The following is a 25,859-nucleotide window of genomic DNA, read 5'->3' as shown; positions in this document are numbered from 1 at the left end:
ATGGATGAAAGAATCCATGAATCAATACTCACATATCTTAAGTGAGGACACCAATTAATTTGGAAGAACTTGAGAGTTTTGATGAAGAGCTTGAGTGAATTTACTTGAAGCCTTCAATATAGTCCTTAAGAGTCTTTTGTAGAGAGAGAAATATTTGAGTAAGTGAATTATAGAAGAATGAATCGAATTAGAGGTTTAGGTTAATTTATATAGTTAAATTAGGTTCTAAAAACATCTAGGTTCATTAGCTAACAATTTGGGGAAAATCTAAAATGCCCTTACAAAAAATCCAACTCGGCAAGAAAACCCTTGTCAGGTCTACGACGTGGACTTGTCGCGGACCTTTCTATTCTGTGCAGTTTCTTGAGAAATCTATCTTTCGATCTATGGGTCCTAAAAATTCACCGAAACTAATTTTCTGCAGGTTTTGACCCCCTGATCAATATTTCGAACTCAGATTTTCCTAAAAGATTAAGGATAATGTGTTACATGAGTGGCCTAATCCAAGGCATTCTTAAGGTAATTGTGAGCATTTTGAGGGATGTTACACGTATGATACTTTTCATAGGTTCGAACACAAAATTTGTCTAAACTTGTAAATTTCACAGCCCTCAACCACCACTTCCACTCTGGATGTGCACATTTAAAACAATACATCTTAAGAGAATTAATCACCTTTTTTAGTCTAAAATATTTTTTAAGAAAGCAATTTTTTCTAGTTCTTCCTTGTTCTTGAATGTCATTCCTTTATAAAAACCTATTTAATCAGATTGAACATTGCTCACCTGTGATGATTGAGAATTGGATACATTATTGCTCCCAATAATAGGTGTAGGTGTAGATGTAGGAATTTGGTACTTCCCAAAGTCTGGATGGTCCTCCCCAATGTCTGGAACATCCACTTCATTTCCACTTTCATCATTTGGAATATCCAAGTTCACCCCATTCAATTCATCATTTAACATATTTTGATCTACTTTTTCATTCTCTATCGGTATTTCAACCACGTACACTATTAAAATTAGCCTATCTATATCACTCAGATAAGCACACAAACTAATCTGATCATTTATCTTAAAAGGTAGGGCCCTCTGATTTTCAAAAGAGTTGTGCATGAAACTGATGACAAGATCTTCCGGTTGGCAATTTAGTCGATAATGATTGATGATTAAATTCACAATATCATCATACAAAACATCTTTTTAACACACAAGATCATCATACAAAACATCTTTTTGGATAGTCATTGCTCTCATCTCTAACATGTCACCATCCTTCCAACACCAAATAAATTCATTGTTCTTCTCGGTCTATTCACCATGACAATCAACCACTATTGTTATTGATTCCTCCATAAATGGTACCTAAACAAATAACAGTATACCAAATTAAGTAGTATAAAACCAAATTTGATTGCAACAGATAGGTAATCTACTGCAACATGAATTGATTATTCTCATTCACAATGATAATCAACCGCTATTGTTATTAGTTCCTCCATAAATGGTACCTACACAAATAATAGTATAGTAAATTAAGTAATGACTTTTGTATATGCTAAAGATGGGATAGAATCAAATTTGAATCCAATAGATAGGTAATTGTTTATAACATGTGACTTATTTGTTGATAACATACAAGTAAACCTCTCAAAAGAAATATAGACGATCGTTAGCAATATATTTACCCAACTAAGAGTCGAGGTCAATCCCACATGGAATAGGTTGAAACAAGTCTATTAGTATTTACTTTTCAGTTGTAGTTTTCACTTTCCGAAAATAAAACTACATAAAGTAAAATGGGGGGGTTTACTGATTGATTTAGTCACACTTAATGATGCTTTAGTAAAGTAACTAATCATTAGGCTGTGAACAATATGAGAATTTAACTAGGATTCTATTCACCATGACGTTTAACTCAGCAAACCAATCGTGTTAGTGGTAACATCTGACCCACCTCCTGTTCCTTCTTAGACGCATATCATTCATCTCTACTCGGTCTCAAAAAGTGTATTTTACTAATCCTCGCTCTAGATAGTAGAGTACTATCCCCTTTGGAACTCAAGTAACTTAGACGAAGTTTTGTTCTTTCGAATTGTTGTTGTGATAATATTTTCATAATCACTACCTCCCTCCTTGGCAAACAATTAATAAGGGTAGGTTTCCAATGCGTGCACTCATAAAAAAGACTTTTAGATAAAGAAAATCATAATACATGCAAGATAAATCACGATAATCACTTTACACGTTTGCCTAATTTGTTATGTTGTCATGGTTCCCACAACCCTAGTTATGGGCTTAGCTACTCATTATTCTAAGTAAAGAATTAAGAATTTGTTTAGAATTCATGAATCAATACCTATATGAATGAAGAAGTAGACCTTGAATCACACACATGAACCACGAATCAAGAATGAAAACCAAAATTAGATTTCAAGAAGTAGTAGATTATTTCTTCCAATGTCGTTCATAGTAATAACAAAAACTTATAATAAAAGGCATAACCTTAAAAACATAATAAATTTGGGTATATATAGAATTACAAAACCTAATCCTAATCCAACTAGGAAAACTTAAATTGGCGCAGCTTCACACCCATACACTACGGACCATACAGATCTTCAGGGTCCGTGTTCCTTCTCCTTGGTCTTTGACTTAGTTCCGTCACATAGTGGAAGCCTTCATTTCTTCATGGGAAACCACCACATCTCGTGGTCCCAACTACGGGTCGTACTGGGTCCGTAGTGATTCCCTTTGCAGAATTTCCATCTTTCCTTAACTAGCCTCTATAAGCCATCTTCACGATCCGTAGTGGACTCCACGGCCCGTGAAGGGCACCATGGAGTTTCAATTGGTCAAGATTCAATCCACTTTCAGCTTCACAAATTCAGTATTACGGCAACCACCACAGCCTGTGTTGTACTCCATGGCCTGTAAAGGGTTCCGTAGAGTTATACTTGATCGATGTTTTAGCACCAGCTTCTTCCTCTCATCAGCACTACACAACCACCATGGCCCGTGCAGAGCACTATGGTCTATAGTGGGGCTCGTAGTCCTGAATCCTCAGCAAATCAGCAACTCAGACCCAAAAAATCATCTAAACTTATGCGACTTAGTTTTACTGTGAAATAAATAAAACACACATCATATCTACAGAAATATGCTTATAACGCACACTTATTCACTATTTTGAGCATCAAAAGTATCATAAATATGCGACATATCAATACCCTCAACTTAGAACCATTGGTTGTCCTCAAGCAATGACACGAAAAAAAATAACATGACGTGAAAACACAAATGACTATAAGAGGATATATAGCATCCTAACACATCAACCATGACCCTACTATTCAGTTTACTCGATTATGCAATACACTGGCATCCAACTAACTTACAAGGATTGATTTATGATATCACACTACTCACACTCAACCAAAAAAATGCAAATGACAGTGTACTAGTCAACATATCAACTCAGCAATATAATCATAGTGCCCTCACAACAAATAAGTCTCTCACACAGTATGCAAAAATAGAACAGAGACTAAGATGAACTCATGCACACTCACAAATGAAGTTCAACCAATGCAAAAGTACGTACCATAGGCTTGCCCTTATTTTCAATTCTTAAATAACCTTTTTAGGATCACAATAGGACTTTTTTTAGGCTTGTAACGTAGGCTCAGGCTTAGGTAGGATATATTTAGGATTTAAGTGACTACATTGCCCCTCCTTGATGCAACTTTGACTTAGCTACTTCTCTTCTAATCCCCAAACTATTTCATCCCCTTGCTTACTTCTCTATTCTCACTCGGATGTGGTTTCAACCTTTTTTCTTTTCTTCTTCTTTCTTTTTTTTCTAAGTGTGCTTTCTTAGTGCAATTTTGAATCTCATGATACATCACACTTGTTCTTTTGTTTCATTAGCGAACACACCCCCATGCTTATTATTTTTCCTCTCATTACACAACTCTTTTCATGCCCTATTTTTTTTACTTCTCTTTATAATAGCCACCCTCAACTTAGGCTTTTAGCCTGAATTGAGTTGCACATTGTTCTAGAAGGGACCAGGGCCAAGATAAAGGTCTATAGTTAGACAGGGCAGGTGATTTGTGTTATGCCAAAGAAAAGGTCTTTTTCAGGCTCAAAATTCTGGTTCAAAAGGATATGCTTTCATTTGATCAGTTATTTTTAGGCTAAGTGACTCATTTTCAACAACGGCCTATGATCTTGTTCTAATCAACCTATTCAATCATTTCAGTAAGACAAATTAGGCAAGTTCTAGCTTACAGATACATTGTTCAAACTAAGTAGTTAAGCTCACACACACATGGCACATATGTTATACTATTCAGCACTAATCAACCCAGTAATTTTCTAACTAGCATTTGATCGACAAGTTAATATGTACAATGTCCTATAAAGATCCTAACATGTCAGTTTTGACAAGCAAGACCAATCACATAGTATTTCACAAAATTTTTAGTTGGGAGTCATTTTTGTTGAATTTAACTCATTCTTTTCACAAGCTACTATTTACTTTTATAGACTATTGTATTTACACAAAAATAATCCGACACATGCCAGTTTTACTAGATATACACTTGAGGGAAAAGAAACATAGAAAGAAAAACTCCAAGTATCAGGATGCCCCACCCCCTATCAAAAAATTGTGCATTGTCCTCAAGTGCACGTCAAAAGGCTAAAAAATAAATACAAGGGAAGTGATCATACCTATGACTCCCTAGGAGTCAATCGGTGGTGGTGTAGTGATACCAGAGTCTGTCGTTGCACTCAATAATGTAGGCTCCCTTAAAGGGTCAACGCCTACAGTAGGAGTAAGTATGCTGGGAGGTACCTCACTCATAGTCACAACTGGAGCCAGAATCGCAGCAGTCTCAGAAGGAGAAACTTCACTAGTCGATGCTCCAACCTTTACAACCTTAAGCCACTATCCCTCGAGCTTTTCACTCTCCTGGGCTTCTTTTCAAGAAGCGCACTTAGCCTTCTTCTCAACTTTCTTCTCAGCTCTCCTTGCCTTTTCTACCTCGTTAGGGGAGCTATCTCTCTGTCGCCGCTTTTTGTCCTTGGCCTTTTTATCAGGCTCAGGTGCCAAAATGGTGCTCCACACCCCATCTAGCTGCACAGGTGAGGGAGGAGCCAAAAATATCTGTAGCTAGAGGAAGATTTATCTTACAATTTCCCAATAGACTCTCATAAGATGGCCTGCTCTGCCCAGATGGATGCGGTCTCCTTATGGGTCTCAAGGCCATCTATGCGACCCTATACGAGTGTAATCTCCTGCCTGAGTTCACTACAAAGCTGAGTTTCCTTCTGTAGTATCTGTATCTTGACCACCCTAGGTAGCTCTCAATCACTTAATCTACCAATGCCCGTGTCTGCCACTAATTTTACAGCAATATCTCAAGAAGTGCATAAGGAATAGTGATCATCATACCTGAAGTTGCAAGAGTAGAGGGAGTAGGCCTGTGTCACCCTCGGGAGGGTACCCTAGACGTAATCGGCACTCAGAAACCATTTCTGGCTCCAAAGCGAACCACATAGCCTGATCACACATCTTTTCCTTCATTCAATCAGCGAAAGATAAAAAAGAATAAAGAGAATATTCGGTGGACAACTCAAAACATCAATCTAACTCAAAAAATAAAGGCCATGGGCCAACAAATCAACTCTAATATTTGTCATTAAAAATAGTTTGATAAGAATAATTTAAGGAAAGAAATACTCAATCGACCCTTCACTATCTAGTCGATGAAGCCTCTATCATTACTAGCTAATTGGCGTTAATGACAGGTTCATGGCTACCTCAACTCAAAATGAAAAGGCTAACTTGACGCAAGATTACATGAGCGGTGTCCTCCAAATGTAGGGGAGGACTCACCAATACGCTGAGTGTGAAATAGATCCCCAATGATGCTCTTATTGACGATCTCTTAAACCTGTCTCTGCATCATAAAATGATGCAGGTCCAAATGGACGTCAGTACGTGGAATGTACGAGTATGTAATATGAGAGAATGAAACATACATCAAGGAAGAATAGCAGCAGTCCAAATATCTCAAATCAAAAAGATAAGAGAGACTCAACAAGGCGTCATAAGTCTAAAGTAATAATACATTTTTAGACAAAGACCAATCATATACCATACAATCCAATTCAATCATACACAATATAGTTCAATCAAATTATTCAATCCAATTCGATCATATACTGTTAGCTCAAAGTCAATCGCATATCATCTAATCCAATCGAATCATATATCCATCCAATCATGCACAATCCAATCACAACTCATCTAACCTAACCTGATCATATACCATCAACTCAACAATCAACTCAAAGGACTCAACTCAATAAATATGTAACAACTCACTCAAGTGTCCTAAGTCTAACAAGAAATAGTTTAGACAGGACTAACTCATAAGCATATAGCAACTCACTCAAATGCCCTAAGTCTAACAAGAAATAGTTTAGACAGGACCAACTCGTAAACCACTCAACTCAACTGACTCGGAGCACTATCAAGACCTAAATGGGAGTTTCTCTTATCCGACAACTATCACCTATGAGCCAGTGATAGTACAACAATAATACGTCGTTGCCATGTCCGCCCATACCTTGCCAGGGCATGAACGCCTCCCTAATCATGGATACCATCGATTAGTCAAGTCCTATTATTTCAGGATAATAAAAAAATGGGAAACATCCGACTTTAACGGTTCGATCCCATAAGAAGCATCCGACTTTAACGGTTCCATCCCTACCTACATTGGCGGCGTAGTTTTTGGGGTTAGAGTATGGACTATACTCTCACCCGCCTCGGTACTCGATACTACTCCCATGAATCTATGCTCATAAAACTCCCTCCAATCATCTCAAACAAGCCCTCACGGCTAGTTTCATGTGGAACATTACCACCTCATCAACTCTGTTCTCATTTCAACTCAATTAAGTCATAATAGCAAGTCTTATTTAGGACCTTGTCCACTCGTCAATTCCATTCTCAAATCAACTCAATCGAGCCTCATTTAGATAAGCATTTATGAAATCTCCTCAAGACTCATCACAACTCTATGGCATTTAGCCCAACAACTCAAGTGGAATAACACATTCAAGAAAATTGACTTATGCAACATAATCACATGGTTAAAGAGATCAATAAGACATATTAACAAGTAAAAATTCTCAACTCATTTATAATGAAAATACTCATGTTCAAAATAATTAAAAGACTCCTCAAACTCAACTCATGCTTAAACTCTTTTTAAATCATAGATAAAAATAATCATTTCTTAAACTTAAAAATAGTGTATAAATAGTTTATGCAAAAATACTCACAAATCATTTATTTAAAACTCCTTCTCAAAAGATTCTTTATTTTCAAAATACTCATAAGACTCCAATCAACTCAGATTATGCAAATCACATATCACATAATTACATTAGACTCCAATCCGCTCCATCACATAACATCCTCATCAATATACCTCTTCATCAATCATTCTACACATATTAAATAAGCACCATTCACGTCATCACTCACATCTTCATCAAAACATCATCATTACATCATCATCATATATTATCATTTACATCATCATCAAACATTATCATCACATCATTATCAAGTATCATCATCACATCAATCATCAAACATCTACTCCAAAATCCTTATTTTTGTCCTATGTTCATTTTATAGAAGAAAAGGGACACCATTCTTTTCATTCCAATCAATACATATATACACACAACTATCCATCTCAACCTCAAGACATTTATGACAAGAAATCTCATCTTGGGTTCATGTGAATGAAACATGAACCCATACTCTCAACAAAACTCAACTCAAGAATATCGTCAATACCTATAAATATATATACAAAGATACATTTGTAGTTAATAATATGAAAAATAACTATTTAGTAACTCAAGTCATTAAAATCATCAATCAACCATTTGTATCTAAAAACATTCCATAGTTTAGGGAAAACGTTTAAGAAAACCTTTCTAGAAGGTGCAACTCTTTCACAACTCCTAACCAACACATCTATGGGCATATGGAAGAACTCAATCCATATTTTAGGTTAGCCTTACATACCTTGTTTGAAGACTTTGAAGAAACCTTGATGTTAGGTCTTCAATGGAAGGCTTGAATTCTTGAAGCTCTTGAAGACAATCCTTGTTGGAGAAGGATTTGGAGAAAAAGAAGAAGAGAGGGAAATTTTAGGGATTTTTAGAAAGAGGGAGGACTGAAAAATGGTCCCAAAACGTTCAAGTATAGGGTATATATAATTAGGGAAAAGTCCAAGTTGCCCCTCTTCAAAAATCTGAAAAATTGGGCAAAAACCTTGCTGGCGCTATAGTGGCGCGTCGCGCCACTACAGCGCCAAGCCAAAATAGGCTTAAAACCTTGCACATCTAATAGTGGCACGTCGCGCAAAGCCCCAAACTACTGAGGCTGTTATCTGGTGCTATAGTGGCGTGGGGCGCCACTGGAGCGCCAAGCCTAAATTTCGCCCAGGCCTGAAATTTCTGCAGTACTAGTCTGTAGTAAAATGGACATAACTTTTGACTCCGAACTCCAAAAATTGAAATCTTGATGGAGTTGGAAAGAAGACTCAAATACCTAATTTGGTAGGTCGTGGGCCACCAGTTCTTTATATCCTAGGAGATATGGTCATTTGAAGTTGACCCTTATACTAACTTGTCCGAAAACTTAATCGATTGGAGTTCTTTGGACTCGACTTGGTGTTAGAGATCCCTTATGACCCCTAAACACATCTAACACACTTCAAATACTTAGAAATTAATCCTAACTCATGTGTAGAATTACAAGTCCTCTGGTCCGAGTCTACCCACACATGAAGAAATGTTCGAGTCTTTGCAAAAACATTTCCAGGGTGTCACAGCCTGGTATCGCCCTCAGGGTGCTCTATGCGCTCCTACATTGGAAAGAATGAAACTGTACCCTCCAAATCTAGAGTAGGAGGGGGTGGACCTATAGGCATAAAGATTGTAGCAATGGGTCTACCCAGCTTGGTCTTGTTCAACAGGTTGTCTAATTCCTTTATAAGTGCCGCATTTGTGGATTTTGTAACCGTGATGCACTTGTCAAAGTATCTGCACACCGGGGTGCCAACGGACTCACATATACTTCTGATTAGATAAGGGAATAGAATTCTAGCTCGCTAATTAAATGCTCGATCATAAATTTTGGCCATAATTATCTGACCGTTGTGTAGTCCAAAATGAGCCATAATACAAGCTACCAGTGATACTTGTGTGTGGTGAAGGGTGTTGTCATTTCCTATAGGTCAAAGACAAGTACAGAAAATGGCCCACCAAAACTTAGTCGAAATGTGAGGGAAGCCTTAGTAATCGACTGCATGGGATTAGTGACCCACGGTGCATTTACACTCTTAATAGCAATGTTCCCAGCAATCCATCCCATAATCTACTGGTGTACCTCGGGGTCATTTATCTTCTCCTCATCACTAACTTCATGGTGTCAATGCTCATAGAGACCTGTCCAAACATCAGTCTATAATTCTGAACCATATATGAACCTGTTTAACATTGTCTAAGAAATATTGCCACCTTACCACGAATTATAACCTCACTCTACGGTGGTGACTTTAGCGCCAAGGCCCTTTTCTTCTTTTTCGAGGTCTCCTCGAGATCGCATTCATCATTATGGATGCATATGCAGAGTAAAACTCCTGAATGATATTTTCACCATAATAACCCAAGTACTTCATCATCAACCCAAAATGATGCTTGTAGAAGAAATCTTTTAGCTCAGACAGGGCGGAGAGTTATTAGCGATCACCCGAGCCTCTAGCACAATGGGTCGTTTAGTCAAGCCTTTGGACCCTTTGGTTAGACCATTGGCAAAAATGTCATATTGAACCAGAACACTCCACCAATTTCTCAGAAAATCAATAAATTTGTGGCGCACAACTTAGTCACTCTCTCTAGTGAGCAAACTTCTCGATGTCATCCATATCATTGCCATCGCTACCAGCTACACTTTCTTCACTACCCACCTCATCGGAATGTGCTTTGTCTCCACTTCCCATATTGTCTGAGCTAGTTTCCCCCTCTTTAGACTGGGGGTAGCGGTGTTGGTCTCAGCATCTCTTTTGGGTCCTATAGTGGGCGGTGCGTGAGGAGAGATAGTGGTGGTAACTTGAACCTCGAATCCACTGGAAAACTCACTTCTCAACCCCTGCTTTGACTCATGAGTTGATTCCTTAGATGTGGAGTCGTGGAGTCAAGATTGAGATGCATTCTTAGTGAGTGGTCATGCCATGGTACCTATGAGAGTGAAAAATTATTTGTAGCTTTCCAAGACGATGCAATGAATTGAAATGGGTACTCAGACTTCCGCGTATTGTATATTAGCATCGCAATAACCCTTAAGAAATGATGTGTCTCAATCTATCATAGAGTGATCGCAAGCCAAAATGAAATAAAACTTATTTTTTGGATTTTAAAAAAAAAAATTAAAGTCTTTTAATACGGTGGACCTTAACAGACCGTAAAGGTCTCCATGGTGCCTTCCAGAACCTAATCTTTAGGAGGTATCCAAAATATTTCCAAGTGTTGGCCCATGGCCCATGATGAAGTTCACGGTCCGTGAGGCCTTCCTTGATCCTACACTTAGAAACTTTTTAGAAATGGAAAAAATGGGCCTCCATCACAAATCGTGAAGTGCAATACAGTCTGTGGTGAAGGTCATCGTCCCTAACCTCTCAGTTCTATCAGTGTTAGAAATTCCTCACATTTCACAACTTAATATTCATAAAATGTCACGCACTTTCCAAACATTAAACTACTTAAGTAACACAAATTAACATTCAGCAATTTATGTTTAAGCATTCATAACTAAAATTCAACCACAAAGTTAAGCTACTAATCCTTATATTCAAAGTACCCTATCCCCACATAGTTAGCATATTCACAGACACACTAAGTTCGAACGTACCCCACAAATTATGCATAAATGATTTAAACTACATCACAACTCTCATTGTGCATCGATGCAAAGATTTGAAAGGGGAACTTACCTGATACAATGCGATGTTCCCTTACACAAATTCGACCCTCTTAGTTTATGGTACTAGAGCACATGAAGTATACACACTAAACAATAATTGTGACCTGAATCGGTGGGAATAGGAGTAGTTTTCACGATTTGGAAAAATGGAGGGACTTTAGATTATGTTGGATTATAGTGAGCAAGAAGGGAAATAGCCTGTATTTTGCGTGCAATTGGGTAATAAACCCAATAACCCTAATTGATTTAAAACCGGGTTGGGTAAAAATGTGACTAGACTTTTAGGCTCCACGATCCATGGTGGATACTCGTGAAGAGCACCACGGGCAGTATTTTCTCTGGTGGAATGGGACTTGGACAAAAGATGGAATCTCACTTGGGATTTATGGTAGGGAAAATGGTTTGTAAAGTTCTTCACGGACCGTAAACCCCCCACCCCCCTTTAGTACTAGTCTTTAGAGAAAAGGTGAGTGATCTTATATCGGATTCACGGAAGGCAAAATGGTCTGTTAAGTTCATCACGAGCCATAATCCCTCCCGTATTCCTAAAGTACCTTACACATGTGCACATTATGCCACTCCACCATGGGACATGGTTTCTTATACGGTCTGTATAGGTGCTTGTGATGAGGAAACTTTGTCAATTTTCAATGTTTTTCTCTTCCTTTGAGACCCTGCACTCACAGAACACACCATGACACTACCTACCCACTAGACTGGGGGTGATATAGAGTAGCAACCTTCTGTTGCCACATACCGTATTTCACCAAAAGGGTCCGAAAGATCTTATTATAAAAGTGGGAACCCCCATCACTGATGATATACCTAGGAGTACCAAACCTGGAAAAGATGTCTCTCCCTACAAAACCAGTAACACTCTTGCTTTCATTATCTGGTAAGGTTATAGCTTCCACCTATTTTGAGACACAGTCAACTGCCATAAGAATGTACTTCATCCCATATGAGCTCACAAATGACCCCATGAAATCGATGCCCCATACATCAAACAAACCCACCTCTAGGATTGGTTTCATAGGCAACACTTGACGCCTGGATATGTTTCCTTGCCATTGGCACTAGTCATAGCTCTTCGCCAAATCATGAGCATCTTTGTAAATAGTGGGCCAGTTTTAACCACATTTTAGTATCTTTTGCACAATACGTCTCCCACTATGGTGTCCATCTACTTGATATGAGTGGCAAGCCTCTAAAATACATAGCACTTGTGCTTCTAGAATACGCCTCCTTATGACATTGTCAGCACACATCCTGAATAAATATGGTTCATCATAAAAGTACCTATTAACATCATGTAAAAACTTCTTCCTCTGTTGGAAAGTAAGATCTTAAGGCATAATATCACTAACAAGATAGGTAGCATAATCAGCAAACCAAGGAATAAGATCAAGAGTAGCAGCCAAGACATGTTCATTTGGGAAGGAATCATCGATGTCAAGCTCGTCCTTACTTCTATTCTCATCTTCCAGCCTGGACAAGTGGTCAACTACCTGATTTTTACTACCTTTACGGTCCTTCACCAAAAAATCAAATTCCTGAAGCAGTAGCACCCATCTGATTAACCTTGGCTTAGCATCTTTCTTAGTCTTCAAGTATCTCAAGGTTGTATAGTCAGTGTGCACTATCACCTTGGTACCCAAAGGTACGCTCTGAATTTCTCAAACACATACACTACTTCCAATAATTCCTATTGAGTCACAGCATAATTCTTTTGGGCTGCATTCAGTGCCTTGCTAGCATAGTATATGAGATGTAAGATCTTATTACGCTTTTGCCCTAACACAACCCCCTAGCATCACACATGATCTCAAATGGGGCATATACCAATATGGAGAAAAACTCAATGGTGTTGAGATTAACTTCTCCTTCAAATAATCAAACGCTTCCATGCACATCTCATCAAAGTAGAACTTTATCTGCTTCTCTAATAACTTGCACAAAGGGTGTGAAATTTTAGAGAAATCCTTGATAAAATGCTTATAAAAACCTATATGACCCAAGAAGCTGCGAACACCCTTTACAAAGATAAGAGGAGGCAGTTTATCAATCACCTATATCTTTGCCTTGTCGACCTCTAAACTTTTTTCAAAAATCTTGTGGCCCAGCACAATACCCTCTTTGACCATGAAGTGGCATTTTTCCCAGTTCAAGACTAGGTTGACCTCTTTACATCTTTGCAAATCCCTGCTAAGATTCAACAAACAGTCATCCAAAGTATCATTTACCACAGAAAAATCTTCCATAAATACCTCAAGAGTGTCCTCCACCATGTCATAGAATATAGACAACATGCAGCCTGGAATGTAGCAAGTGAATTATATAGTCTAAATGGTATGCGCTTGAGCACAAAGGTACCATAAGGACATGTAAAAGTCATCTTCTCTTGGTCCTCTGATGCTATAGGGATCTAATTGTAGCCAGAGTACCCATCCATAAAATAGTACCAACCTCTATCAGCCAACCTATCTAGCATTTGGTCCATGAAGGGCATTAGAAAATAGTCCTTCAAAGTCTATTTGTTAAGCTTCTAGTAATCCATATAGACTCTCCATCTAGTGACTGGCCTAAGTGGGACCAGCTCATTCTTATCATTTACAACGACAGTCATACCTCTCTTCTTAGAGGCACATTGCACAGGGCTAACCCAGATGCTAACTGATATAGGATATACCACACCTGCATTTAACCACTTGATAATTTCCTTCTTCACCACCTTTTGCATAGGCGGGTTAAGTCTCCTCTCGTGTTCAATACTTAGAATTTAATCCTCTTCCAACTAAATTTTATAACTATAAATGCCTGGAGGAATACCTATAATATCAGCAATAGTCCAACCAGTTGCCTTCTTGTACCTTTGTAATATCTCAACCAGTGTTGTAACATGTCCTTCACTCAAATCTATAACAACAATCACCAGAAAAGTATTATTTTCACCAATAAATACATAACTCAAGTGGACTGGCAATTCTTTGAGCTCAAATACAGGCGGCTTCTCTATGGATGGTTTAGCGGGAGGACTTAGCCTGTTCTTTAAGTCAAGATCAAGCTTCTTGGGGGCATAGGTGTGTGATCCTATAACCTTTAAAGCATTCATAGACTTATCATATCCCTCAATACCATCACCTTTTAAATTCATGATTACAGCTACTAAAGGCTCAACAACAAGCCTTTCCTCAATGGGCACATCAACGGAACTCTCTACCTCGATATCGAACACAGACATCACTATTATATCTTTTAGCTGCTTCATGGAGACGCATACATTGAACTTGACTTCTTTATTGTATAGTTGGAATGTAAGTTTTCTGCGCTCTACGTCCACCATTGCTCTACCAGTTGCTAAAATAGTCTCCCCAAGATGATAGGGACCTCAAAATCAACCTGACAATCAAGTATGACAAAATTGCCAAACAAAGATTAACAGGCCCACTCATACTAGCATATCACACAAAATTCCTACTAGTCATTTAACAGATCTATCTACCATGAGTAGCCGCATAGAAGTCGGTTTGGGGGATCCCAAGATCAACTACCTATAGATAGCTAACGGTATGAGGTTGACACTGGCCCCCAAATCACATAGGGCCCTTGCAAAATCAAAAGCACCAATGGTGCAAGGTATGGTGAATGCGCTTAGATCTTTCTTTTTTCCAACCAAGGACCTTGTAGCAATGGCACTGCAGTGATGTAGATTGTCGGCTGGCTCACAAGAGATTGTCCTCTTCTTTGTAACTAAATCTTTCATGAACTTGGCGTAACCTGGCATTTTTTATAGTGCTTCCACTAATGGGATGTTGTTCGATATCTCCTTGAGCATAGAAATAAAATTCAGAAACTTTCCATCCTCAACTTTTTCTTTAGTCTATGGGGCAATGGAGGTGGCCTCTTGCGAACAAGTTACAATAGTTGAACTACCTCTGCCTCATTTTGCTTGGTACCATTGTTTACATCAGCCTATTCCTTCTCCAATACCAACTTCTCAACCTCACAATCATCATCAAACACAACTACCTTATCAGCATATCTCAGTGCAAGCTCATCAATCTCAGAAGTTGTATCCTTTGTCTGCTCAATGCCTGCAATAATAAGGTCAGAAAGTACCTTACCACTCCTCGTTGTCGCTGCCATGCATTGCCCATTTTTTCTAAGATTTTGCATCTTATCGCTAGGAAAAGTACCAGTCTTCCTCTGATTTAATCCTGCTGACCACTGGCCCATATGCTGCTCTAACTACCTAATAGAGGTGGAGTGTGAATCTACCAATTGGCTGATATTAGTCATGTCTCCTCACATATGTCTGACTCCAAACTCGGTCGCCTCAACCTTCTATAGGAATTTTGTCATTATGTCTTCCATATTAGAGTTACCATTATTGTTTCCAGCCTGATGTCTGTTCATAGGTGGAAGATACACCCCATTTATGTCATTCTTGAAGTTTTCTTTGTTCTGCCAACTTCCTTGATCACGATTTCAGATCCGATCATAGTAGTTATCCCTTTGAAAGTTCTGACCTTAGTTCCTAGAATTGTATGGTTGGAAACCCTTCGGCTATTCAAAAACTTGGCTTCCTCCTCATAATCAAACTCTTGTTCATCAGATTGACTTTCAATATCCATAGTTTTTACCTTTTCCAGCCCTCCACCTAACAAGCGCTTGGTCAAAAAATCTATCTGCATCCTCATGTGAGCCATGTATTGATCACGCTCCTCTTCCTTTTGCCTTTGCGCCGCTAACATCTCAAATGGAAAGTCAAAACCTCTTATATCAGTGTCTCTAGTGTACTAGGATTTATCATTCTTTGCAAGATGATCCCAAATTTTTGTGGCTTCCTAAAATGTCCTAAAAATAAATAAACCACCACAAGCCACATCTATGACTGGTTTGGTCATGAAGTTGCAAGACCTATAGAATACTTTCTTCAAGTGCTTATCAGTCAGGTTGTGATTTGGACACTGCTTTAACTTCTGCCTGAATCTCTCCCAAGTCTCATGTACAGCTTTAGTAGGTAGTTGCTTGGGAGAACTAATCTCATCTTTGATTTGTAACTTCTTGGATGCTGGGAAGAACCTCTCCAGAAATGCTTCCCTTCGCTCCCTCCAAGTTGTGATAGAATCATGTGGAAGCTTATTCAGCCACTTCAATGCCTCCCTAGATAGAGACAATGAAAAAAGACATAGTCGTACGGCTTATTGACTAATCCCCAGGGATTTCAGATGACATGCAGGTGGCGATAAAGTTCATCAAGAGTTGGTTAGCATCATCAGTTGCTACTCCGCTAAATATTCCTTTTAGGTTCAATATTTGCAGCATATTATTAGTGATAGTGAATTTCAGGCCTTCAGATAGTGGTGGGAGGACTATAGCTCCAGTAGCTCCTGCGCCATCTGTATCAGCATCATCATCAACTAGGGAAAAGTTCACAGGTCTTTGATCTCTACCCCTCACTACTTCATTAAGTGCATCCCTGGCTTGATTTTCAACAAGCTCTCTCAATATTTATGCCTCATGCTCTTGCACTTTCATTTTCTGAATTGACCTTTGCAACTTGGGATTGTAGGGAAGTAGTGGTTCACCCTTACTGCAGGTGTTTGGCATGAACTACCTGTTCCCTCTAAAAACAAAAAAAAATTAGGAAAATAGAACTACAAACTGAAATACAAACTAATAGAATATTTCTAAGTTGTATTCCCCGGCAACGGTGCCATTTTTTATAACATTCAAGTATACCTCTCGAAATATCTCCAATAGCTCCTGCGCCATCTATATCAGCATTATCATCAACTAGGGAAAAGTTCACAGGTCTTTGATCTCTGCCCCTCACTACTTCATTAAGTGCATCCCTGTTGTCAGCATCATCCCTGGCTTGATTTTTAGCAAGCTCTCTCAGCATTTGCGCCTAATGCTCTTGCACATTCTTTTTTTGAATTGAACTTTTCAGTTTAGGATCGAAGGGAAGCAGTGGTTCACCCTTACTGCGGGTGTTTGCCATGAACTACTTGTTCCCTCCAAAAACAAAAACAAAAAGAAAAAATAAAATTAGGAAAATAGAACTACAAACTGAAATAGCAACTAATAGAATATTTCTAAGTCGTATTCCCCAGCAACGGCGCCATTTTTGATAACTTTCAAGTATACCTCTCGAAATAAATATAGATGATCATTATCAATATATTTACCCAACTAAGAGGCGGGTTCGATCTCATAGGGAATAGGTTGAAACAAGTCTATTAGCATTTACTTTTCAGTTGTAGTTTCCCAAAAACAAAAGTGCATAAAGTAAAATGGAGGGGGTTACTGATTGATTTAGTCACACTTAATGATGCTTTAGCAAAGAAAATAATGATTATGTTGTGAATAATATGAGAATTTACCTAGGATTCTGCTCCCCATGACTAGGGGTGGGCGTTCGGTATTCGGTTCGGTATTTTCAAAGTTCGGGTTCAGTAATTTGGTAATCTGTAATTCAAAGTATATACCAAATACCGAACTTTCAAACTTCGGTTCGGTAATTCGCTAATCGGTAAATCAAACTTCGGTTCGGTACGGTATTCGGTAATACCATATTTTTTTAATAGTTAATATACAATAAAAATTTATCCACATTTAATATTTACATTAACCTAAAGAATACATATCTTAACTTACATTTTTATTACTACACCATAATTAAGTAATATATGCATTTTAACTTGCCGAATATCGAAATCGAAATTGCTCGTAAACCACATTCTACGGAGGAGAAATGATACATCGTAAACAAAGAGAAAATAATTTATGAATCAATACAAAATAAAAAAAATATTACCATGTAATAAAAATAATGAAAAAGAGTGAAAACAAAAATCTCTAATATATCATACATAATTTTTATACATATATTTTTCTTTGAATTATCCAAAAACTCTACATCACTGCACTAATTATTAATTAGTTCCTGCAAAGATATGAAAGAGTTGGAATCTTTCGTTTTCAATGTAACTACCAAATAATTTATGTAGATAACTAACGTGGGAATCTTGCAAAGTGAAATTAGAATTCTTAATCAATTACATTATTTATTCAAAAAAGATCATTTTTGATCCATTTAATAACAATAAAAGCATTTTTTGATCAAAGTATTCATAGGAAGGGCATTTTTTGACTAAACTATAAATAGAAGACATTTCTATTCATTTCACATAATTTAAGGGCATTTCTTTTTACCATTTTCTGTATTTTATATTACTTATTTCAACGAAGTTATCAACATTTAATCTATACTATATTAAAAGCATGAAGGTCTTAATAATGTTGTTTGAATTTTTTGTCTTTTATTAAAAGACTTCTCTTTAGACAAAATTGTCTTTTCACTATTTTTCTTTAATTATTATATTATTATTTTAATGATATTAAATATGGAGTATAATATAAATCCTAAAATAATTTATCCTAAAATAATTGGCCAACTCAAAATATTTAGTAGAAGATTTTGTTTATTAAGGTATCCTAAAATAATGAAAAATTCCATGAATCCTAATAATATAAGGAGAGATTTAGAACTAAATATGTTTGTGCATAATGAAATTGAGTTAATCAAGGTATTTTTATAATTTTTTATTTAATAACCTAAACATATTATTTACGTATTATGTTTTCTAGGTTTATTAGGAGTTAAATTCTCTACATTAAGAATTTGAAATAAAATATTTTTTATATATTAAACACATGCATTTGGCTTTACCATTTTTTTGTTTCTTACTTTTTTTTCATTTTTATAGGAGTCCACTTTTTTTCTTTTAGTCGATGTCCTTTTTTAAGAAAACTTTCAAATGTAAACTAATAATTTTTTTCACTCCTGCTTCTAAATTCGAGAACGACTCCCAACCTCTATGAACTCTTAGGTCCCAAATCGATGCGGGATCGAATCTGGATTTCGGTGTCGAGTCCTACATAAGCTTCGGGGTCGAATTCTGAGTTGAGTGTCAGAGTCGAATTTTGAGTCAGGTGTTGGAATGGTGTTTTGAGTTGAATATCAAAGTCGAATTTCAGATCGAGAGTTGAGGTTGGGTCATAGGTCAACGGTCGGATTTGGATCCTGAATCGATCATCGCAATTAGATATCAAAGTCGAATCTCAATTCAGAAACTGAGTCATTGGTCGACTGTTAGGGTCGGTTTCCAGTCAGGTGTCGAGGTTGGATCTTGCTTTGAAAGTTGGGTCCCGACTTGAATGTTAAGGTTGGATCTTAGTTCGAAAGTCAGATTTTGAGGCCGAGTCCTAAATCAATCATTAGTGTCAAGTGCCGAGGCCGAGTCCCGATTCAAAAATTGAGTCCTAGCTCGGGAGTCGGGGTCATGTCCGATTTGAAAGTTGGATCCTGGATCAAGAGTCAAGCCTCGATTCGAGAGTCTAGGTCAGGTCCCGCTTCAAAAATTGGGCCCACATGAGGTATCGGGGTCGGATCCTGGTTGAGATGTCGGGTCTCGATTTGGATGTCGAATCCCGAGTGAGGAAGTCAAAAGTCATGTTTCAAGTCAAGTGTCGGAGTTAGATGCCAATCGATCGTCGAGGTCATGTCTAGATTCGGATGTCAAGGTCTGAGTTTTTCATAGAAAATATTTTTCTGCATCTAACTTTACTCTTTAATTATTGGTATGGTGATTTATAATATTTCTCTTTAAGTGTATTTTTTTATCTTAAAAAACTTATGTTATTTCATAAAAAATTATACTTAATAATATAATATACTACGAATGGTTAGTGATGCCTTTTGAATTAAAGAATGCACCATAGATTTTTCTGAGAAAAATGGATAAAATATTTTCTGAAAAGATATATATATCATTAATTAATGCAATACACATGTGCAAAATACCTACACTTAACTAGTACTAAAAATATCATGAAAACACTATTCACATACCTGGTCCTTTCATTAACAGGACCACCATGTATCATTTACTTTTTTTTAATTACATAATCAAACCATGAAAAATAATTTAGAAAAACTTTTCAAAGTAAAAATGTTGTTTATAGAAAATATTTTCCCGTGTAACAAACATGTATTAAGTTCTTTACTACAAGAGAAAAGGAGGGGGAGGAAGTCTTCATAGTCATAACCCAAAAAATATGAATTTGTGAATTTGTTTACCGCAGAAAATGACTAAATGAGAGGTGATATTTATGTGGTTAACTTATTTACGTAATAAATGCTTGAGAATACACATAAAAAAAATTATGAAATTATTTTATCATGGATTCAGGTGATGAATCAAAACATATCGTAATTTGAATATCTAAATAAATTTTACTGATAAATTTAAGGGACATGTCGTTGTATAACGCCAAAGGTGGCTTATGCAATAAACTATCATTTATACACAGATAAAATGTATCCATTTCGACCAAAAAATTTTAAACCCAAAACAGAAGAAAATATTAAGATAGGGTGTCATTCGATTTTGTGAAAAATATAAAACACAGTATAGTATTTAGTCGGAGTTTGATGCAAAGCTAGCTGACAGAAAGAACATAAGGAAGAGAGACCTAAAGCAAAGAATAGGAAAGAGAGAATGGAAGTGTAATTCCTATCTGTGTTTAAACTCAAAGTAAAGAATAGCAGTAATCGACAGCAACCACAACATTCTTTGGAATTGTTAAGTCTCGATATAGAAAAAGGAAAAAACGAAGAGTCCCATATGTCAGCGTCATGCTTAAGCATACAACTTTATGGCGTGCGAAATTTGACAGAAAAGCTAAAGTTTCAGTCTTTGTATTGTAGACCGGAAACACGAGTCCTCTAAAAAAAGAAACATTATTTTCTCTCTCCACTCAATTTTTAAAGAAATTAGTGCATGTCTTGATGAGTAAAAGCATTTTAACTGCCCACACCCCCAACCTCACCATGGTCAACTCAATTTCTACTCATAGCTCATGCCATAGAAATTTCAGTTCAGGTAATTTCAGTTGTTGAAAATGGTGAGAAAGTAAATAAGTAGTCTGCTTGATGGATTTGCTGGCAAAAACATACTAATCAATATAATGTTCACAGCAACATATTAATACAAGAAGAAGAATTATGGGTTATAGCTGTTTCAAGATTTCCATTTGGTTTATCTTGTCTGTTTGTCCTGTTTGGTCACTGCAAACTCAAATAATTTCTAATCAGACATGGAAAGAGAAGATGATTATTAGAGATCATCTCCTGAAGATCAATAAGCCTTCCCTCAAAACAATTCAGGCATGTTTTTACTATTTTCTTAATTCATGTCGTCTCCCCCTGTAGCTAATAAAATACTCTACTTATTAGTGATGCAGAGTCCTGATGGAGATGTTATAGATTGTGTATTATCTCATCAACAACCAGCTTTTGATCACCCTCACCTAAGGGGCAACAAGCCTATGGTAAATCCACTTTGAATTCCTCATTCCAACTATATTGGATTTAGCACTGAAAGAATATTAATTATATTGTTGATTGTAGGATCCCCCTGAGAGGCCAAAGTCAAATCCCATGAAATTGGAAAACTTTCAATTGTGGAGTTTGTCTGGTGAAACATGTCCACAAGGAACAATACCAATTAGAAGAACAAGAGAAAAAGACATTCTAAGAGCCTCTTCTCTTCAAACATTTGGCAGAAAAATCAAAACACCAATTCAAAGAGACACCATAAGTAGTGCCCATGAGGTTTGTTTCATCAATTCTATTTTCAACAACCTCTACATACACATGTGTAGTAATGTGTGTTATTTCATTAAGCAGCATGCAGTTGGTTATGTAAGTGGAGATGAATATTATGGAGCAAAAGCAAGTATAAATGTGTGGGCACCTCAAATATCCAACCAATATGAATTCAGTTTATCACAAATCTGGATTATTTCTGGTTCTTTTGCTGACGATCTCAACACAATTGAAGCTGGTTGGCAGGTAGGCATCCTCCTATATATTATTTCTTCTTCTAGTCATAATAATATAAAGTTTGATTATCATTAAAAAATTTAACAGGTTAGCCCAGAGATATATGGAGACTATTTTCCCAGGTTCTTTACCTACTGGACAGTAAGTTTTCTTTCTATAGATATGCTAGTGCATTTTTCTTCCACCTATTTAAATTTAATGATGGGATAATTGTAATTAATTATACAGAGTGATGCATATCAAACCACTGGATGTTACAATTTGCTTTGTTCAGGATTTGTCCAGACCAATAATAAAATAGCTATTGGGGCTGCAATTTCTCCAACATCCTCTTATGATGGTGGTCAATATGATATCACCATATTGATTTGGAAGGTAATTACACTTTTAACCCCCAAAACAAAAACTGAATATATTATTTTAAATGCTCTTTTTCAGATAAATATATTTTATTTTATTATAATTATTTTTTATCGTTATTTGAATAAAAATTAATGATGAATTTATTATGATCTTATATATATGACATATATTATCCGTTAAAACTTTTAAAAAAAAAGGGCAGCCCGGTGCACTTAAGCTCCCGCTATGCGCAGGGTCCGGGGAAGGGCCCGACCACAAGGGTCTATTGTACGCAGCCTTACCTTGCATTTCTGCCAGAGGCTGTTTCCAAGGAGTGTTTATCCGTTAAAACTTAGAATACATAAAATTATTCTATTTTAATTGATAAAATGAGATTACGAAGAATAGAATAATTTCCTAAATTTTTACTACCTAAAGTGATTTAAAAAGAAAGAAAACAAAAATAGAGTTCTTAAAAGTAATATTTTTATAAGGAACAAAATTTATTTTTTAAAAAAATATATATATTTATTCGGAAAAGGGTATTTTTGATCCATTTTGTAACAATAGGGACATTTTTTACCCATTAAATAATAATAAAGGCATTTCTAGATCAAAGTATTGATGATAAAGATATTTTTGGACCAAACTATAAATAGAAGGTATTTTTATTCATTTCAAATAATTTAAGGGCATTTTTGGTCTTTTTTTCCTTTTTTAAGTGGATGTTACTTAATTAATTACATCTAATTAATTAGACTCCTAAACCATTCCACCAAACCTTTTCCCATTGTGAAAAATTGTGTTCCGGTTGTCTTCTCCAGCGTTTCTCCGATCGTCTTCTCCGGCGTAGCATTCATACATTATAAACCTTCCCACACTCATCCATCACTTCATCTCCTTATCCCTTTCTGCCAGCCGGACTCTTCTTTTTCCATTACAGGATTCTCCTCCATATAACAAATCAATAGTCGTCTTCTCCGGTCGTCATAGGTCAATCGGAGTAAAAATCCTAGCATTTCAAAATATAATCTCACCCAACAATCCCAATTAACTAACATTTACCACCAACAATCTACACAAATTAGAACACCCACTTACTAGGATTCTCAATCCGTTATTAATCTCATCACAAGGCAACACAAATCTTTTCAATATGGAGAAAAAAAGATTTAATACTAAAAACAAATGTGAAGCATGTGTAATACACACAAAGGATACGTGTTTGGTTATCTATGGCACGTCAGTATTTAGGATGAAATTTATTCTGAGAAAAATGTTCAAATATATTATCGAACTTTGAAAAAATGATCATTTATGTCATCCGTTAAAAGTTTGACTCATTTGTACTATTTATATTTGAGAAAAAGTTTTTCTATGCCATTATTTATTAACTGAAATAGCATAGATGAGCCAAACTTTTAATGAATGGTATAAATGAGCCTTTTTTCGAAGTTTGATGATATATATGAACCTTTTTTATTTTAAATAATAATTTAGTTAATGAAGTGGCCTATTACAAAATAATTTTACAAAATCAAAAATATTTTTAGTTTACAAATAATGATATAGATGAGTTTTTTCTCAAACGAAAATAGCATAAATAAGCTAAATTTTTAACTAATGATATAGAAAGTTTTTTCTCAAAGTTTGATAGCATATATGAGTCTTATCCATTTATTTTATTATAAATAGTTTAGGAGATAATAAGATGCTAGTTAATTTTAGGTTTGGTGCTGAAATTTCGGCCTTATCCCTTTATTTTATTATTAAAGAACTTGTTTTCTATCAAAAATATTTTCTAAAAGTTTTGATTAAAAAAAATTCTCCCTACCGAACACACCCTCCTTGTAGAGTCAGGGCCTTTGTTTTGACAGTGACTTTCTAAACATGGTTCTACAGTTCCAATTCTAATGTTTTTTTCTTCGAAATGTATGTTAAAAGGAATACATCTTGGAAATCATTTTATTCAGCTGGCCAGCTTAATTAGCAATAGCTTACAGTAATGTTTATTCGTACTTATGTTAGTTATGTAAAAGTGAAACTCATGCTAAGTACCACAACAATATTATTTCTTAATTGTTCTCACTTCTTATAAGCCTCTTCTTTGATTCGATCAGCACAATGTGGTCCTTTAAAACAGTGAGCAGCACAATGTGGTCCTTTAAAACAGTGAGCAAGAATGTATCCATCATCTTGGTTTCAAATTATGTATATATAGTAAAATTACAAGTGAAAGTTTGGACAATCAATTAATTATGTTACCATAATTTCCCAAAAAATTCTCCTCCCATTCATTGACTACAAATTTTGAATTCGCTTCTAAGATATTCCAATATGTATGACATAGTTTGACTTGTCATTAAAGCAATGAAAGACTTTTGAAATTTATTATTTTACAACATGTCACGACATGAATTGAATTGATATAAAAAAAAATTATTTCAAAGTAATTGACGCATGCAGGATCCCAAGCATGGGAATTGGTGGCTAGAGTTTGGGTCAGGAGTTATTGTAGGGTACTGGCCATCATTTTTATTTCCACATCTTAGGAGTTCAGCAAGCATGATACAATTTGGAGGTGAAATAGTGAACAGTAATCCCTCTGGATTTCACACATCAACTCAAATGGGAAGTGGTCATTTTGCTGCACAAGGATTTGGCAAAGCTTCTTACTTTCGAAATTTACAAGTAGTTGATTCAGACAATAGCTTAGTACCTCTCACAAATCTCAAACTTGTGGCTGATCATCCAAATTGCTATGATATTCAAGGAGGGATTAATTCTGTTTGGGGTCATTATTTTTATTATGGAGGTCCTGGTAAAAACCAACATTGTTCTTAGTTAAAACTAAAAAGGTATATGGTCTTTTGTTTTTCTTTTTTTTTCTTTACAGTTTTGGGGTGATTGGTTCTTGAGCTTGCCAGCTTGGGGGTTATTCTTTCTATTGTAATATGGGTCAAAAAGGTGATCCACTAATTAGTTATACCACATTTAATTAAAGAGTTGTGAACATGGAAAAAGGAAATAGTGAATACAATATGCTTTTGCGTTTATTAATCCTATCTTCTTTCTTTTACAACATTTTCTTGGCTCAAGTGAACTTTTAGTCTTTGTGAAACAAATGATGATAATATATAATCAAGAGTAGTTTATTGATTATACTTAAAAGTGAAGACATGAAAATCATATAGTTATCTCAGATTCTTCTTTCAATCGTGTAATTAGTTATACCACATTTAATTAAAGAGTTGTGAACATGGAAAAAGGAAATAGTGAATATAATATGATTTTGTGTTTATTACTCCTGTCTTCTTTCTTTTACAATATTTTCTTGGCTCAAGTGAACTTTTAGTCTTTGTGAAACAAATGACGATAATATATAATCAAGAGTAGTTTATTGATTATATTTAAAGTGAAGACATGAAAATCATATAGTTATCACAGATTCTTCTTTCAATCGTGTACATACTTCTATTCTATGACTGTCTAGTGTCAACCTTGAGATTGTAATGTCTCA

At 36.1% G+C, this 25,859-nt stretch overlaps 1 protein-coding gene across 2 annotated transcripts; it reads left to right on the top strand.

Annotated features, from left to right (window-relative positions):
* Positions 1–20,837: 20,837 nt before the first annotated feature.
* LOC129870544 (uncharacterized) lies at positions 20,838–25,388 on the top strand. Of its 2 annotated transcripts, none has more exons than XM_055945355.1 (6): positions 20,838–21,483; positions 21,563–21,766; positions 21,842–22,006; positions 22,085–22,138; positions 22,226–22,372; positions 24,806–25,388. In XM_055945355.1, exons 1-6 carry the CDS (start codon positions 21,346–21,348, stop codon positions 25,181–25,183), a joined length of 1,086 nt encoding a protein of 361 aa, XP_055801330.1. In that variant the 5' UTR covers positions 20,838–21,345; the 3' UTR covers positions 25,184–25,388. The 2 variants fall into 2 exon arrangements, with proteins under 2 accessions (XP_055801330.1, XP_055801331.1); XM_055945356.1 differs by lacking the exon at positions 24,806–25,388 and adding an exon at positions 24,460–24,799.
* The last annotated feature ends 471 nt before the right edge of the window (positions 25,389–25,859 follow it).

The sequence above is a fragment of the Solanum dulcamara genome, chromosome 10 (assembly GCF_947179165.1).
Source record: "Solanum dulcamara chromosome 10, daSolDulc1.2, whole genome shotgun sequence".
NCBI lineage: Eukaryota > Viridiplantae > Streptophyta > Magnoliopsida > Solanales > Solanaceae > Solanum > Solanum dulcamara.
This window is presented reverse-complemented; position numbering and strand designations above follow the sequence as displayed.